The sequence below is a fragment of the Dermacentor albipictus genome, chromosome 4, assembly GCF_038994185.2.
Source record: "Dermacentor albipictus isolate Rhodes 1998 colony chromosome 4, USDA_Dalb.pri_finalv2, whole genome shotgun sequence".
Lineage (NCBI taxonomy): Eukaryota > Metazoa > Arthropoda > Arachnida > Ixodida > Ixodidae > Dermacentor > Dermacentor albipictus.
The window spans coordinates 123,533,861-123,551,713 of record NC_091824.1 but is presented as its reverse complement, the minus strand read 5'-3'; the positions used below and the strand labels follow the sequence as shown (position 1 = coordinate 123,551,713).

Here is a 17,853-nt window from a genome sequence, read left to right as displayed (position 1 = left end):
CAGCCGATGACAGCGTTAGTCGACACTGGTGCCGACTTCTCTATAATGAGTCAGGAACGCGTCCTCCGCCTCAAGAAAGTAAAGATGCCATGGACGGGCATTCACATAAGAACAGCAGACAGCCAATTACTGATGCTTACTGGAAGATGTACTGCTAGAATTAACATCGGGGATTCTTCTTTCGTGGCCACTTTCATCATTCTTCCTGTGTGCTGTAAAGATTTGATTACTGGAATGGATTTCCCAAAAGAATATGGTGCCGTAATTAACATCCCGGACCGCATGGTGACATTGTATAAGAGTCCTGGTTTAGTCTACTGCTTATCGCCGCAACAAAACATCTTTCGTCTAACAGAAGACGACGTCGTCATCCCACCTCAATCACGTACCCTTGTTTCGGTAGCATGTTACGTACAGTTTCATTGTGAAGGAGTTGCTGACTAAATAATCACATTGTTGTTTACTCACGGTATCTCGGTCGCACGAACCTGTTGCTAACAAATCTTAGCACAGGGCAACGGCACCTTTCCAGAGGGCACGGCTGTGGCTTATTTTGAGTGTTGCGGATGTTCGCAGCTGCTGTTCACTACTCGAAGAAGCGCCTATGCTAGACCCAGCTCCTGCACTTGACATCAGCACTGCTTTGTCGCAGCACGAACAAGAACGGCTTCTTATGCTATTGGCCAAGTTCAATGACTGTTTGCGTCGGTGTCCAACGTCGGTCAGACGCCTCTAACAAAGCACCGAATAATTACAGAGGATATGGCTAGACTAATTCGCCAAAATCCTTATTGTGTGGCTCCCAGAGAATGTGAAGCCATACAATAACAAGTGACAAAAATGCTCGAAGACGACATGATCCAACCATCAACGAGTCCCTGGGCATCTCCTGTAGTTCTACTCAAAAAAAAAAGATGGCAGCTTGAGTTTGTGTGGATTACTGAAAACTAAATCAGGTGACAAAGGAAGACGTGTACCTGCTTCCCCATATAGACGACTCACTCTCGACACGCACGTTACTTCTCTTCAATGGGCTTAAAAAGCGGATATTGCCAAATCGAGGGTAGATCCGAGAGACCATAAAAAAACTGCTTTTGTGACACCAGACGGCCTATACGAATTTAAGGTTTTGCCTTTCAACTTGTGCTCTGCCCCTGCTATGTTTAAATGCCTCATGGATACTGTGCTTTTGGGTCTGAAGTGGAAAACCTGCTTAGTGTACCTCAACGATGCCAGCATGTTCTTCGCAACGTTTGAAGAACACCTCAAACGGCTTGAGGCAGTTCTGCAGTCCATACGGTCCACCGGCCTCGCCCTGAAGCCGAGAAAGTGCCACTTTGGCTTTGCAGAACTACAGTTTCTTAGTCACTTCGTCAGCCACGTAGGTGTCCGCCCGGATCCTGAAAAAATTGTCACCGTCGTGCAGTTTCCCGTACCATCCGATAAAAAGGCGATCAGGTGCTTCCTCGGCCTCTGCGCCTATACTGGCGGTTTATTGCAGACTTTGCAGACCTGGCATATTAGCAGGCTCAGCATTCTCAGTGTTTGCAGGCACTGGGGTGCCATGCTTCCCATCTCAGAGGCCATGTGCTACTTCTCAGCAATGCCATCAGGTGATGCAGGAGAGACGAGCTTGGCTGCCGCATGATGCATTTCCCAGAGTTTGCACACATCGGTGTGCCATGCATTTCGGAGGCCATGCATAGACTTCGTGGTAGTGGTGCTACATGGCGCGAGTGTTCTTAGGGAAGTGCCAGCGAGTGTTCTTAGGGAAGTGCCATAGAGGCGTCCCACTACAGTACATGCCTCATACACACAACTTGTTTTGATGGTGGTAGTAATATGTTGTGTCACTATATTAATTCAATGCTAACACTTATTTCTTCAATGTCTTTGCAACTGTAAATTATAAGGTGGCCTACACTGTGACCAATAACTTTGCCAGTTCATCCGGGGGCACTTGCAAGTTTCCAGAAATCTATTTTGCCTCTAGCTTCAGAAGTAAAACAACATTTTGGTTAGCTTTTGTAGTAAATATAGGGCATCATCATCATCAGCTCACATGGAAACTTGTTCTGTTACCATCTCGTGATGACATGGCGTTCATATTGGCTCTGATAGTCAGTAATTTTCAATGCCATGAATGTAATTTTGTTCTTGCAATCTCTAGATCCACTTCCTTTGAAGACATGGGCAATATCAGGCAAATGTGGCATTTTGATGTGGCCATCACGAGGTGTCAACGCAACAGAAAGAGGCCAGCCTGCAATGTTGACTGAAGTGTGTTCCATTTAAAGCATGTAAATTGCAGTACCCCTGCAGTCCTGGTCATGATAACAGCATGGGCTTTGTGCATCATTTAATCAATGTGGCTATGCTGGCTGATGATCATGCCAAAAATACCCTTGAAAGTAATTTTTTTTATTGATTGATGATTTTATTTATTTATTTTATTTATTTATTTACTTATTTGGTTTAACATGATGGATAGGGGCTACAAGGGGCACTATAATGGAAGGTTCCGGATTAATTTTGACTATCTGGTGTTCTTTAATAGGCACATAATCTAAGTGCATGAATGTTTTTGCATTTTGCCCCACACTGAAATGTGATTGCGATGGCTGGGAATCGAACCTGCAACCTTGTGCTCAGCAGCAGAATGCCATAGTTGCTGAGCTACCATGACAGATCACTTGTGGTAACCACATCGCAAAGCAGAAAACAACTCACAAGGGGAAGCTGCTCTGTAGTTTGTCAGAGGTCGACCAGTGTCAGCCAGGGCTAGCAATGCATCGAATGCCTCTAGAGCTCGATCGCTACAGGCCAGGGCCAGTTGCAGGGCAGTCTGGTTCGACTCATGCTTTCCCAGAAGCACACTGAGCCGATCGCACTGGCCTCGGCTCTCTTCCAGTGCCAGCTGAAGAAGGTCATTTTGGCATCGGAGGTGCTCCACCTTGGAAAAGCACACAGTGCACGAGTTGCAATAACACAGATGGAACACTGTTCCACGGCAAGTTACACCTGTAGCACACAGGCACAAAAAAATGACATTAACTACCTAGTTCTTCAGCATACATGCACACGCACCTTGCTGCTTAGACGCTCTATCTCCACTTCAAATTCACGTACACGGCCCTCGGGAAGGGGAGAGCCTGAAGAGCAGAGCCGCTGGGCAGCAATGGCTTCCTGAGTGTGTGCCTCTTCCTGCAGCTGTTGCACCAGCTGCTCAGCTACCTTGCTGCTGGAGATCTGTGTAGAGAGGCACCATACTAAGAAACCAAGCACAAAGTTCGCAAGTTGCTATTTCCATCTGTCAAGGCTGCACACTGAATTGACTGCTCACAAAACTAGCGAGCATGGATATGATAACAGTAACGTGTACAGGGTAGACATCTCGCAAGTATTCTTTTCATGCTGTTCATTGCCCAGAGTGCCAGTAGGCTGGCTGGAGTAGGCTGGAGTGCCAGTAGGCTGGAAATACAATGCCGCCACACGGAGCCATCATACTGGATATCACCATATTTTCCTGAATATAAGCGCCCCCTTTTTGTTTCATGCCTCTAGTGGCCAAAATGACGGAAGGTGGGTAACGTCTGACTAACAAATATAATATTATACGCTTATGGAGGAACCAAAATTAAGCAATTTAATGTGATTTTGACTGTACGAAAAATTACGGTAGACGAAGTAAATTACTGATTGTTGTCATGGCACCCTGCTGTAGTCACTCATTCAAGCTGTCACTTGACATGAAGTCCTTCGTATCACTGCCAGAGCTGTTAGCAAGTTGTCCTTCAGCTTCACATAATTTTTTTGTGATGCTACTTAAGCATGTTGCCATGACAGCAGATCATAACCATTTCCACACTAGCTGAAAGCCAATGCTGCTAACTTTCGTGGTGTAATAATTTCTGGCAAATTTCAACTGCGAGAACAAAACTGGATGGCTGAAGAGCGCACAACTCGCATTACCCAGTAGACACCAGCATTGCGGAGTGACAACTCTGAAGTTTAATTGATTTCTGAATCATTCCACATTTTGAAACACCCAGAATGGAATGGGAATGGAATTATGGCAACAATCCGACAGATGGAATGAGAATGCAGTGGAAAGCCGAGATGACAGAATGGAATTGAAATGTTACAAAACAGCCATACTTGTAAATTTGCCTTTCAGGCTAAACTAGAATTTGTCAATACTACATTGTATTTCTCCTACCAGTTCTTTCAGTGTCTGTCTACCTTTAGGTGACCACTTCTGCAGTGGTAAAAATAAACAATGCCGTATTCTGCACATTCTACATATCTAAAGACATGGAAACCTTTCTGTGTTACAAGATTGAAATGCATTTAAAGACAGCAACTTTCAGATGTCAAGAAATGTGATTCGGTTTAGCAAGATAACACTTGACCTATAACAGAAATTTATAGGCAAAAAAAAATGTCGCACCTTGCACGAGTCTACGGTGTTTTAAAATGTATGTCACATTTTTTGCCACACTGTCGAGTAAGCGCAACAACAAGAGGACAGAGGAGTCCGAAAAAAAAAAATTGTGCCCCTTAACATGCCTGTAGGTGCAAAACAAAAAATATCACTCTGCAAAGCATATCAACAACGCGTTTCACTATTATGTTAGTCCTCAAAATGACAGAATAACCTAGCTGGATGCATGGCATACAAGACACTGCAAGATTATTTTCTCATTAGCTTTACGTAGATTAGTGTCGGACGGATTACAGATTCTTTCGAAATGACAGGTCTTCTTTAGAACGCAGGCCTTCCTTGTGTCGCAGCATGTGATGTGGTCGTGAACTGCCTAACATGTCTGCAGCTTAAATGAAGCTAACCTCAGTGGTCGTGAGTTGGCAGATGTATACTACAGTATGTGAAGAATCGGTGCACCGTCACGTCAGAAATTAGTGTCGTGTTTGGCTTAATCCTAAATGGAACAAAAACTACGTAAACATGCCGAAGCATAATTTCACTTATGAAGGCCTTGATTAGTATAAACCATTTTTGAAATTATGGTTTTAAAGAAGCCTAGAGAGTGAGCCTTTGCTCTGGCTCCTTGCTTTATCCCTTTGCTATGGCTTTGAATAGTGGGCCGCAATTCAGTCTGTCACCACAAATTGGCATCTTTTGGAGATATTTTGATCGCCACAAACTGAATAGGTTTAGGAATCGCATGAAATATCGGTGGCTTCTAACCCACGCAATGAACATATGTTTGTTGATGCTATTTGAGAAGCAAGACAAAAAAAATTATAAAATAATGTTTACATATTTCTTTGTCTAGTCACATTAGACATGTATAATTAATTGCCTTGAGTACACATCTTGCGTATGTGTTTGCGAATTAAGGTTCCATGAGTATGGGTACTGTATTGACCAGGCATGTACTCTACCACCCAAGTGTTCGCACAATGATTCTTTTGAGGGCTGATGATCCTTTTTACAGCGCTAGGCCGAGAGATTTCTCCAGAAACCAAACCTCACAAAACGCTTGTAAAAATTTATGCAGATCGAACACTCTTCTTGGAATCTTTGTAAAAGCGATTAGTCAGATGCTGTCAATTCGTCCATTTCAGTCCTGCATACTTTGTGTAAAGGAAACTGTCGTGTGCACCTGTCTTCTCATGCACCCATGGCAATCATCTCAAAGATCTAATTGGTGCTGGCATGATACAAGTGTACATGTGATTTTGGCCTAATGGCTGGAGCATCTGGCTGCTGTGTTGGAGAACCAAGGGTCTACATCACCGTCGGGCACATAATTCCGTTTTCTTTTTCTTTTCTTTCTTCATGTGAGCTATTCAGCAAGACAGCAGTGCCCAGCCATGGTCAGGAAAGTTTGGGAGAGTTCACAAAGAAAGCTTCACTTTAAGAGAGTAGAGAATTGAGATATTACAGGCAACAACGCTGTGCAGAGATAGCAGGCCACAAACATCTTGCTTATGAGAAAAATATTGTGCATAAATTATTTATAGTATTTTTAAGACTTCAAAAATATGTCTTTACTTATGAGGCATGCAAGTGCAGATAATAAACAATTATAGAGAAAGCGTTAATTTAGTGGAATTGGAGGAATGGATCCGTTCAGCTCAGTCACTCCAGAAGTGGGAATGGTCCAACTGTCACCATTTTGAAAGGTTAAACAAGTGGAATTAATGAGAATTTCCACTCTCTGGAATGGAGTGGGAATGGAAAGGAAGATCCCACTCCGTAACTCTGGTAGACACCCATTAGTTGCTTGACCAATTCGACTTCACCACCAGGTGAGCATGAGTGATCATTCTTGTCAAGCTGTTGCATCACTTACGTCAGGCTCACACGACAGTGAGGTCAAGCTCCTGCAGCTGGGATGCCTATAGACTCTGCCACAATATGGCAAAGTGCTCCACACTGGCCACGTGACCACCACGTGAGCATCCTAAGCATCAAAGATTCCTAGCAGCAGACAATGAAGTCACCTGGTACAGTGTTTTCCGGTGTCACTATTTAACTTGTTATGGAACAAACACTGCATTTGAAAAAAAAGAAAGAGCACTGGACATGACAATCTGCAGCTGTAGCCTTTCTTAGCTGGTTGGCTTGGTTTGTCTGGTGATTTGCGTGTAGTTGGTAACTACTCATTTGACTAGGCTTTGCTACTTTGGTTTGGAGCAGGTGCTGGCAACGTACTGAAACAAAAACATTGCTCTTTCTGTTTATCACGGTGGCAGAATTAGCATGTGGTCGTGCAGGTGAAGTCGGAATTATAGAATAGAATAGTGCACTATAAACAGTCTGAAATTTCGGTTGTTCATGTATATTATCTGTCCAGAGGGTCCACGATGACGCCATAAGGCTCGACCTGGCGGTGCCGACGTGGACGCGGCCCGCCTCGGTCTGAAAAGACCGGGCTTCAGGACACTAATAAAGTTTTGTGAATGAGTGAATGAATGAATGTATATTATCTCTGTGGGGCAAACGATAGTGCTGTGAAAGTGTCTGAAAACAAAGTGTGTTCGAATTATTTTATGTTCTACGAGCAGTCATTGAGTGGTGTGTACTGCAGTTGTCTGAGACTCTCACACGGCCAAAAACCGCAGACTCATACTCACCCCAAGGCTGGCCATTTCTGATCCAAGGATGAGCCTCGGTGAAGCAGGGGGTTCTGTTTTGCGCAAGCGGACTCGCTCAGCCATCTTGGCCACAGGTTGTGCCGCCTGCTCAGCCAATGGGGATGCGCTGCCACCTGGAATCTGACCACAGCTACTCTGGGGACTTGTGGCAACACGTTGCTGGAGGTCACGAAACTGAGGAAGTCAACAGAAACAGCACACTCCATGTAAGTCATAAAAACTTCTTTCTAATTTGTATTTACAGCTGAAATGCTGTACCATAGAACCTTAGTAATACGTTTTCTCCACTTATAACGTTGCTAACCTCTGTGATGCTAACAGCATGTTCAGAATGTTTGCATACTATGTTCTATTCCTTCAGTCCCATGACACACTACAAAAATTTACAATGCACATGTTGGAAACTATGTGAAGTGAAAGTTTCACGAAGCAGTTCTCTCGTGTGTACATGCTTTTGTGCACACAAGCTGTGTGACGTGATGCACGCGCCTGTTGCCTCGAAGAGTTACTTGGCATTGGCACAAGAGAAGTATGCATGCGAATAGGGCCTAATGGTCAGAGCACTGGTAGACCAAGGTTAAATTCCACCACGGGACATGTAATTTATTTATTTTCTGAGTGCGAACTATACAGCAAGATAGCAGCACTCATCAGCAACACTCAGCAAAGTCCAGAAGTGTTTGCTTAAAAAGCTTTACTCTAAAAGCCCTCCGTGGAATACTAGTGTTTGTGATGTGATGGTGGAATTGAATGTTGCCATGGTAATGGAAAACCCTGGCCATCACAGGAATGGAGTGCATGTAACCTCTTGCTCCTGGACAAGGGGTTTTGAGGCATGGACGGAAAGTAGACGGGGTCAGCATTGAATGTGACAAAGACAGCTGTTGGTTGTTAAAGAAAAAACTTGCCTTGCGCTGGCAGCGATCCCTGTCCTCACGTAGTGCAGCTGTAGCAGCCCTTGCCCTCTGCAAGTCGGCTTCCTGGCGGGCCAGCCGCTCCTGCAGGCTTATATTTTGTGACCGCAGAGCCGCCATTTCCTCCTGCAGCTGGGATGCCTGTAAGCTCTGGCACGATGTGGCACGGTGCTCTACACTTGTCACGTGACCACCACGCACGCCATGGCTGCTACTGCTACTGCGAAAGCCCTGCACAAGGCATTTTCCAAATATGCATCTGAGCCAGCTTATAGCTAAAGCTTCTGGTTAGCTGGGGAGGATGGGAATGTTTCAAATTGCACACAGGGACACAGGTTTCGCACTGCGTTGCTGGTTCTTATGAAAATCAGAACTACTCAAGTTTGTTTGGTCTATCAATTGATTCGTTAGGCTTAACAATCCAAAGCAACACTGAGGCTATGACAGGTGCCACAGTGGAGGACTCTGTATTAATTCTGACCACCTGGGGTTCATTAACGTGCGTACCACATTTCACCCCTATCGAAATGCAGTGGCTTAAGCCGGAAATTGAACCTGCGACCTCATGCTCAGCCGCAGAACAACATAGCCACTGAGCCGCTGCGATGAATATTAATTTGTTGAACAAAAAGCATGAGACACGCTATCTCACTTCCAAATGCCTACTTTCCTCCTAAGTTTTCACATCTTACACTTGATTCAAGGGAGGCGTCAACATAGCGGTGGTAAAGAAGTATAACCTTCCAGGTTATTAATAACTGTTCCTAGCTTTGTCTTCTCTCTCTTCCCATCAATTGCAAAGATGAAAAGCAGGGCTGTTAACAGGCTTTTCCAGCATGCCATAGTATAAGCTAAGATTGGTAAATTAATGCTTAAAACAAAAGCTAAATTTATTTATACAGTCACGCTCTTTCTTAAAAATGCAATGCTTGGGACCACATCCCGAGAGGATTGTTTTACTGTGGCAAAACTTTTTTCTCATGCATCTTTATAAAAAACTGGAAACATTTTCATCGAAAGCTGAAAATTTACGTCAAGCAAACAGGCATTTCTGAAAGCACTGTTGCCTCACCTGGGGCTTCTCATCAAAGCTTTCATTGTCTCCAAGGCCACTACTGGTATCTTCTCCTTCATGAGTTTGCACTGGAACAACTACTTCTGTGGTGGTACATTTTCCGGAAATAACATCAGTAAACTCTGGTGGGGATTCGTTGTCTGAAAAGAAAGAAAACAAGAAGTGGGGGAGGCCCTTCATCACAATATCACTGCTGGCGTTATGCATCTTGAGCATCAATGCAGATTACAAAAAGACATGCAAAAGTGTGAGTTCATAAAGCAGAATATAGTCACCTTTGTCACTAATAGACTCTGTAGCTAAGTTCTCGTTGCTTGTGCAATGGCTCAAGACATCACTGATCCTTGATTCATCTCCCGACTGCTGACTGTACTCATCCTCTTCCCTACAGGGAAATGCTTAAATCAGTGACAAAATTAAAGCACAGCCACATTGCCGTAGTACATGAGCTTGAGAAAAAGCCTGTAGATTTCTTTTCACTTAATGGGACACTAAAGGTAAAACAATGTTGAGCTGTATTAGTAAATTATGATTATACAATACAAAAAAGTGCCACTCTTGCAGCCAGAGGAGGCTTGATAAGCCAGAAAATATGCACAAACGAAACACAGGTGGCACTGCCATCTCGAAGTTCCCATACCAGCTTGCTGTGAGGTCAAGGATGTCGACAGTGTCTGCTCAGGCCTAGTTAACATTTTTATTAGTAAAGATGGACTACAGTGTATTATAATGGAGTCAAAAATGGAACCTGGCAAGTTTCAAGAATTTCTGCTATATCAGAAAAGCCCAAATATGAAACAATATTTTGAAATCCAAGATGTCATAGTGACGGACCACGCTGGGGTATCAAAGATTAAAGAAAATAAAGTTTGGTCTTCTTTTTCTTTTCCAGAAAATAAAAAACCTAGTCAGTTTAAACTGATGTAGTGTTTTTTTTTTTTTTAGTGTCCCTTTAAATCTGAGGGCAAGTTTCTTGTCTATGGCTACATACACAAATTAAGCGTGAACAGCACTCCTTCGATTTGAAAACTTGTGGATATCTGTAATGTAACTTCGATGGATGGTGGTTCTGGCTAATTGGTTTTCCATAACGCTGGTGCATCACGAAGCAGGACATAGAGACAAAGAAAAGACGCAGACACAGACAAGCACTCATCTTCGTCTTTTCTGTGTCCATCTTTCCTGCTTCACACTGCACCAGTTAACATCTACAATACCTTTAAATGTTTTTGCTTCAGTCTCAGCTGCAAGTTTAGTCATTTAAGATTACAGTACTGTATGGAGCAAGCAAATTGTGCTTGTATACACATGTGCATGCTTCACAAATATGTGGTACATCATGGCCACAGCTGCCTCCTGAACACACAGCATTGCCGTCCATATGGCCGTTTTCACAATGTAACTTTTGCAAACATGATTGTAAATCAAGGTAGCATTAGCAATGTCTCCAAGATAATATTTTTGTAGTCATGTAAATCTGGGATAGATTTCTCTTACTTGAAAGTTATTTTATTAAAAGTAATAATTTTCAGGGTTAACTCTTGTAGCATAGAAACGTATGGTAATGTTAATTCGGCTGAACCTCAGTTACGGCTTAGTGCACTTAATTTCACACACACAAACAAGAAAAGATAAAAACCAAACCACAGTTCTTCCCTTAGCAACATTGCCACATATGAAAACGCAGTAAAGTTCTTTACATAACTGAGCATAATGGCAACGTCTCATAACTGAGGTTGAGCATAACTGCAGTCAACCTGCAAATATAACCTGGCTGTCAAATCACTGCCACTTTAGAGATTTTTACACATTTTCATCTCCTCTGCATTCTTTTCTCAGCAAAGCGAGAAGCCTACCAAAAGGGGTTTGTACTGTGGTTGGTGTCAAATATGAGGGTGCAGCTGGGGCTAAACGTGTACAGCCCTTATTAGGGAATGAATGATAACGGCATTACACCTAGTACCTCAAGCTTGTTCATTGGTGAAGGAGCTTGCTCACAGTACACAGAAAAAATGGTCAATGAAATTAACACATAGCAGGAGGAAACTGGCACTGACTTGATCACTGCAGACCTCTGGATGTCCAGCTTCTTGGAGAGTTCAGCAATGACACTGTGGAGTTCTGTGATGCGCTCCTCATAACGCTGTGCCTGCTGTTCCAGCCGATCTTCTTGGTCCCGAGAAACCTGCAGGCGTTGCAGCTGCCGTTTGCTCAGCTTCCTCTCCAGAGCATCTTTCTCCTGGGACACTTGCTGTAGTCGACCAGCGAGGTCGTACACTTCATTTTTCAGCGATGATATAGCAGCCAGATGTAACTGGTAGGAAGGTTAGTGCAACGTTATGGGCAATAACCAACACTTTCAGATGGCCTGTTATGTCAGCACTCAATTTTGCCCACTCACCTTGTTCGCCAGCTCAAGTAGGTCACCAGTGTTGCTGGGTATGGGCCCGCCAGAAGCTTCAATCAACCTCTGTAGCGTGTTAGGCTCTGGGCTCAAGTCTCGCGTGCCAGAGTCGAACTCCCAACTTTCATGCCGTTCAGACAGAGCTCCTGCAGTACCCACAGTTATGCAAAAAATCAGATGTAAATTCCATGTGTATACATGGCAAGTTAAGGCAAGCAGGGATATCGCCTGCCCTAATATAAAAGAAAAGGTGTCTATTCCTGAAACCACTGGGCTTGAGAACTTGATTTCATCAATACAAATGAGACCAAAGAAAAAAATGTTGATGTTTGAAATGGTTTAAAGCAAATGAATTTATCACAAATAGCTTTAGTTGCTGCATTCAAATTTCGAACACAACCTAAAAAAATATGACCAACCCTCATAAGTGCACAGTTATCTACTACTAGATGCAACATGTGGCTTCGCGTTCCCCTCTTTGCTCAGCAGCTGCAAGCTGGGGCACACAGCAAAGGCTGCTACATAATTGCACATTGCCTCAAACACTGCAGTATTGAACATGTTCACAGACTATCTGCACTCAAAACACTGCTCCTACCTTGACTAGCGTCACTCCCTGCCTTCCAGGAACCTGAAGCCTGTGCAGATGTAGCGGGGCACTTTTCCAGTGTTTTCTCCTCCTCCTGATGTGTGAGGGCTTTGATCTCGCCCATAAGTTGCATGCGGCTCCGAAGAAACACGGCATACGAGATGCGCCCATCCTCATCAGCTCCGAGCTCTTCCATCAGCTCTCCGACGCTGTGCTCGAGATTCAGCTGACGGCACACTGCCAACAGGTCTTGGCTAAGTTGGTATAGCGGGAAAGAAGCAAACAGAGTGTTAAGAAAAGAGTTGTGTCAGCACTTCGAACACTTTATTTAGCATGATTTGTCCGCTAAACTTCTAAGTGTGAAAATAATTTATAATTTTTATTACCTATATATATTTTTTATTTGCCTGGTTTGCAACATGACATAATGTAAGGATGAAATTACATTTAATCATGGAGGGCCATTTCATGTAGTTCCTGCAAAAGTGACTTATAAAACGGACTGTCCATGAGCCATCATTCATAGTTTTTTGGTCGCTTCTCAACTTCGCACCTCAAGTACACTTTCGCAGGGTGACATGTCCGAAGCAGATGGCGGACATCTACTGCAATCACCTCGGACACTGGACATTGTTTTCATATGGTTGGCTCCAGGTAGCAATACTTTATTGCAGCAAACACTTGAAAACAAGAGGTGACAGCTCCTTGCAGAAAGCATAAATGCTCTAATAAACGCAGGTATTGAAACACCTGTTGTCGAGAAATGGATTACATCATAGGAAGGTGCCGACCTCAAATCATCACGTGCTTATACGCTCTTGCTATTTGATGCATCATAAGTGCTCTTAGCATTTTCACAAAATGAAAGGGGGATGGAATATGTGCGTTACCATTGTCCATTTAATTCGCACCCACATCATCACCCTGAATCATCCTTCTTGCACGTGGAATACAAGCAGCTCATTCCACTCTTTGGTGTTCAAGCACGGGAGCAGCTCGCGAAGCAGGGCGTGATTGGTATCGCATCAGTTCATTAGAGACATCACTTGAGACGTATTATTGTGCATTACAGCATCAAAGACGCACTTAAGCGCATTCAAATAATCCTTAGCTAAGGTCTCTGCTACTGGCTGTCCAAGTTTCAAATGCCTAGAGTCGCATCTTAGTGTGTGCAACAATAAAAAGCAAGCTGGCTGCGCGGCACAAGTTTAGCCCACGTTAGGACTCCTAGTAATAATCGCATCATTGTGACGTAGAAGACATGAAGGAGCCATCATCTACAGACCTTACGGTAGAAGAATAGATCTGCAAGTATATTTACTGTTCAGAAACACTGCGGCGGCGGTAGGCAGTCGAAACCATGCAACACGCTTAAATTCATATAATCGCAACCTGTTTGGCTAGAATCCGAAGCTTTTTCAGCTGGAACTCGGCTTGCTTACAACATCTGATGAAAATCAGAGCAGCGAAACTGCTACTAAAGATGAGCAAAGCTTCACTAGCCTGTCAATGTAACCGTCCCCGTTGCCATCACAGGTCTGGAAGAGCCGCCGAATCCGCTCTTCTTCCGGAGTTGAGCCGGAATCACTCCCACTAGATTCACTGTTCACGTCGCTGGCCATGTGCATTTCTACCCATGGGCAGCCTTAAAGGCGCGACTTGCAGTTCCAGCTGCGACCTGAAGTTCAGGACGTCAATTGTTTACATTAGGCCGAAGAGCCCTCTCCGGCGATGCCATATCGCACGGATCGCTCGGCATGCGCTCAAGCAGGATACGCACAAAGCTACTCGCTTCATAGCTGAAATGAGCTGTTGAATATATACCAGCAACCGAAACAGTTAAGACTTAAGGCGCAAAAGCGCGCTGAGTAAACGGCAATCAGCAGCTCGACCAAAGGTCAAGACCGAAATTACATTGATACGAAAACACATTTCCCCTCCCGAAACAGTAACTCTCTTGTTGCCAGACTACGACGCTACGCCCGCTAAAGCTTCAAGACAATTCAGCATGGGCTCGCATGGCAAATGCTGGAACACCAAAATGTAGAGTTGCCTCGCAACTCTACGTCACAATCGCAAAGCAAGTAATTTGTACTAGATTGTAGTCAAGGAAAGTTGTAGCGAAAATTGAAACCGTACCTCAAACACATACAAGACTCGGTCAATCCGATATCTGCGCCAAGCGTGCACCAAGAGCGCATACGATTCTTTACGTCAATTGCAATCGAGCAAAATCAACGCCACATATCTGTTCATACTTTAACACACATATTTCCATTATTTGCATACCCGTCTTGCACCTTTGTTCTATGTGTGACCACTGACATTTACCCGATGATAGGATGTTCAAGTCATTCGAGGAGAAGGTATACAAATCAAATTACAGGTTCGTGTTTTCAAGACAGTAGTATGGTCATATCTAATAAGGACAATGAAACAATCACATGGAAAATTTCAGATTCAAGGAAAAGCTAGGTGACTGAAAGGCGGATGCTGACCGAGCTAGTGGAAAGTGGCAACAATAGAGGTCTTAATGACCATATTTAAGAAATTAATGTTGCAATAAATGTTAAAGACAAGATTCAAGAGGGAAAAGCGAGTTGGTTTGGTTGTGCAACCATGCACCTAATAATTGAGATGAGTGCTGCAATGAAAAGCAGGCGATGAGGATATAGATTCTAATGGCCAGAGGAAGAAAAGGTGGCCCAAGAGTTGGCAAAGTACTATTGAAAGGGAGCTGAGGAAAGAGAAAGTAAGAGAGTGAAGCGGAAGAAACTTGAAAATAGTTATGCCCTTGAACCTCGTTATAACGAATCGGGATATGACGAAGTAAATGCGATTCCCCTTGAGATACCCACGTATTTTAAACCTCATTTTAACGAAGTAACCTTGTTCTGCCAATGGATATAACGAACTATAGGTTTATCTCTGAAACCAAAAAGAAGGATCGCGCACCGATGCCACCGAGCCTATCGCTTTCCGCCAGGTTCTGCACTCGTTCTGCGCAGCCAGTTCAATATTCCCGCACCGAATACGCCGTCGAGAACACTGGTCTTTCTCACCGCCGTGCACACAGTGGTCGCGCACAAGGATCGACTCCTTATCTTATCGCACATGGAGGTGGGAAAAACTATCGCGCCTCTCTTTCGCTGCGGCACATAGCTGGTGAACCTATAGCTTCATCCTCCAAGATCTAAATCGCAATGTCGCAGGACACGGCCTAGCTGCACCGCGCCACGTATCGATGTTGATGCTTGCTAAAAAACCAGTGCCTCTCTCTCACTGCGGCGCGCCGGGCTCTGCTGACGCGGCTAGGCGTGACCTTCGAGATTACGTGAAAGAGGCACGATCGAGCCGGCCAAGCCAAGCTGGCGCGCACACAGCGGGGTCACGAGAAAGCGGTGGATCAGATAGTTTCGCTTTCAAGGGCCGAACGCGTCCGCGTTTCTGGCGCTGTGCCAAGCTAGATCGACCGCATACTTCAACGGGTTTCACGACAATATGAGCTAGCCAAACAGAAGCGAAATACCATTAGATTGGAACATAATAAGGACGCTATCGTAATTGTTGTCGCGTCAGGTGCTAACTAGCCGAGTGCTGCAAGCCGGAGTCTTTTGCTCTTTATTTTATTGAATTTTCATCGCACACGCGGCTGCGTGGCGGAGCCGTAGGCTTTTTTGCATGTTCAAATTCGTGTATACAATTGGGCATATACTGCAGTAAATGGCGATAGTCGGTATAACGGAGTAAATGGCTTCTCCTTCGACATAACGAGGTTCGAATGTAATATATAGCATGGGACACAGCCAATTGAATATGTATGACTAACCTTCGGTGGCATCAAATGTTTTTTGACGACGGGACCCGAGAAAAGTCAGAATATTTCTGCAGCTTGAGCAGACCGCGTGGGTTCAGATTTACAGCCTTTTTTGTACAGTAGAACGCCTCTGCAAAAAAAATGACCTGTATAACAAAGAACATCACAAGAAGCCAACAAACAATGACACCAAGCAAAACATAGGGGAAATTACTTGTACTTATAACTGAATTAAAGAAATGATACATTAATGGAAATGAAAGTGGATGAAAAAATAACTTGCTGCACGCGGGGAACGATTCCACATCTTCGCATTACGCTTACGATGTTCTACCAATTGAGCTACTGCGGCGCAGTTTTCCCACCCACTTTCTTAGGTATTTTTTTTTACTGTACTTGTGGGGTTCTTACCCGTGCTCTTGGGACAAAGGAACGACACAGTAGTGCAAACAATCACAAGGGTATTTATTGCACTTTCATAGAATAATGCCTGCTAGCCGCTGTTAGCAATCTCGCACACATGCTCTGGCGATGCCCCTCGTTACAGGGACCCAGTCGCATCACAGAACAAGAATGGAGCTCTGCCATCCGGAGCTCAGAATATGCATGTCAAACTTGGGCTGTCCAGAAAGCCCACGATGCGGCGGTTAGGCTCGGCCTACCAGTCCCCACGTGGGAGCGGCCCACAGCTCTGCCTTAGGGCAAAGCCTCTCAGGACCTTGTTATTAAAGTTCTTTGTCTGTCTGTCTGGCTGTCTGTCTGCCTGCTAGCCGGGCTGCTATCCACAAAACATGCCGATGGGCGCGCGACAAATCGCGGAAGTCCGGCTCACCACGACTGCAGCGAATATGTTCGCCCCATGCTAGACACCAGCGCCTGGACGTTCGCGCGTACGGTCACGCGAACGGGCCCGGGGGCGCGTTCCAACGATTGTGTTCGTCCATTCCGGTCTCGCAGAAGCATGGATCGGCACACGTGCAGATTGTCGATCCGCGCCATTTGCTGATCCGAGCCGAAGAGAAGGAACCTCCTCCCTGTCGCGCCCGACTAACCCCGGGCCGCCGCTAAGTGGCGCTTGCAGCGCAACACTCGCGCCATTTCTCGTACTACCCTGCAAGCATACCGACCGCCGCCGTAAAGCCACGCGGCGAAGCCGGATTACAGGGGAGGGGGGGGGCTATGGGGGCAAACAACCATAGAGTTAGTAGAACATCTATGCAAACAACATATCAGGGGACGCGTGAATCGCGCTTCCCCACATACTAGAACTAACCCGGGGAGTGTTAGCCAGCGCCCCCACTCAGAAACCTTGGCGGCGGATGTGGAACGTCCTTTCTGCCGCAGGCGTCACGAGTACGTGATCTTTTTTGGGTGAAGGAAACTGGTCAATAAACCCACATATGGATGGATGGATGGCGGCTACACCCTTTGTAATGAGTGGTGGCTGGCGCCACCTAGCCTTTTGCTCCCACTCCTATTTTTTTTTCTTTATATCCCCTTCTCCTATGCTATATGCTATCATATGCTATCTGAGGGCATCAATGTTGCCAGATTCGAGGCCCTCATTAAGTAACAATTTGCTGTCAAGGTTTCTGAGTGGGGGTGCTGGCTAACACTCCCAGGGTTAGTTCTAGTAGTAAAAGAAAACATAAATACCCAAGAAAGTGGATGGGAAAACGGCACCGCGGCAGCTAAATTCATAGAGCATCGCAAGCGTAATGCGAAGACGTGGGATCACCCCACACCTGCGGCAAGTTGTTTATTCATCTATGTTCACTTCCGTTATTTTATCATTTCTTTAATTCAATTAGTAAGTACAAGTAATTTCCCCTGTGTTTTCCTTGGTGTCATCAATTGTTGGCTTCTTATGATATGATTAATAAAAATTGGGCCCCTCGGCTAACCCCCTTTCTTCTTGTCTATTACATG

At 44.8% G+C, this 17,853-nt stretch overlaps 1 protein-coding gene and 1 long non-coding RNA gene across 3 annotated transcripts in view; one reads left to right on the top strand and one right to left on the bottom strand.

The window, feature by feature from the left end:
• LOC135899573 (colorectal mutant cancer protein-like) overlaps window positions 1-14,039 on the bottom strand; it is a 42,083-nt gene extending 28,044 nt beyond the window's left edge. Inside the window, exons 1-10 of the mRNA XM_065428879.1 lie at window positions 13,611-14,039; window positions 12,117-12,361; window positions 11,516-11,664; window positions 11,172-11,428; window positions 9,390-9,499; window positions 9,112-9,254; window positions 8,034-8,270; window positions 7,105-7,299; window positions 3,088-3,249; window positions 2,731-2,953 (exon numbers count right to left, since the gene is read on the bottom strand). Coding sequence (XP_065284951.1) covers window positions 2,731-2,953; window positions 3,088-3,249; window positions 7,105-7,299; window positions 8,034-8,270; window positions 9,112-9,254; window positions 9,390-9,499; window positions 11,172-11,428; window positions 11,516-11,664; window positions 12,117-12,361; window positions 13,611-13,735 — 1,846 coding nt within the window. The 5' untranslated portion in view covers window positions 13,736-14,039. The remainder of the gene's footprint in view (window positions 1-2,730; window positions 2,954-3,087; window positions 3,250-7,104; window positions 7,300-8,033; window positions 8,271-9,111; window positions 9,255-9,389; window positions 9,500-11,171; window positions 11,429-11,515; window positions 11,665-12,116; window positions 12,362-13,610) is intronic.
• Window positions 1-17,853, top strand: part of LOC139059317 (uncharacterized) — a 64,856-nt gene that overhangs the window by 29,832 nt on the left and 17,171 nt on the right. The window contains exons 3-4 of one of the 2 annotated variants that reach the window (XR_011514080.1): window positions 7,093-7,331; window positions 11,276-11,482. This is a non-coding gene — a long non-coding RNA (uncharacterized lncRNA). Of the gene's footprint in view, window positions 1-7,092; window positions 7,332-11,275; window positions 11,483-17,853 lie in introns of those variants that run through there. The other variant, XR_011514079.1, reaches the window with a different exon arrangement.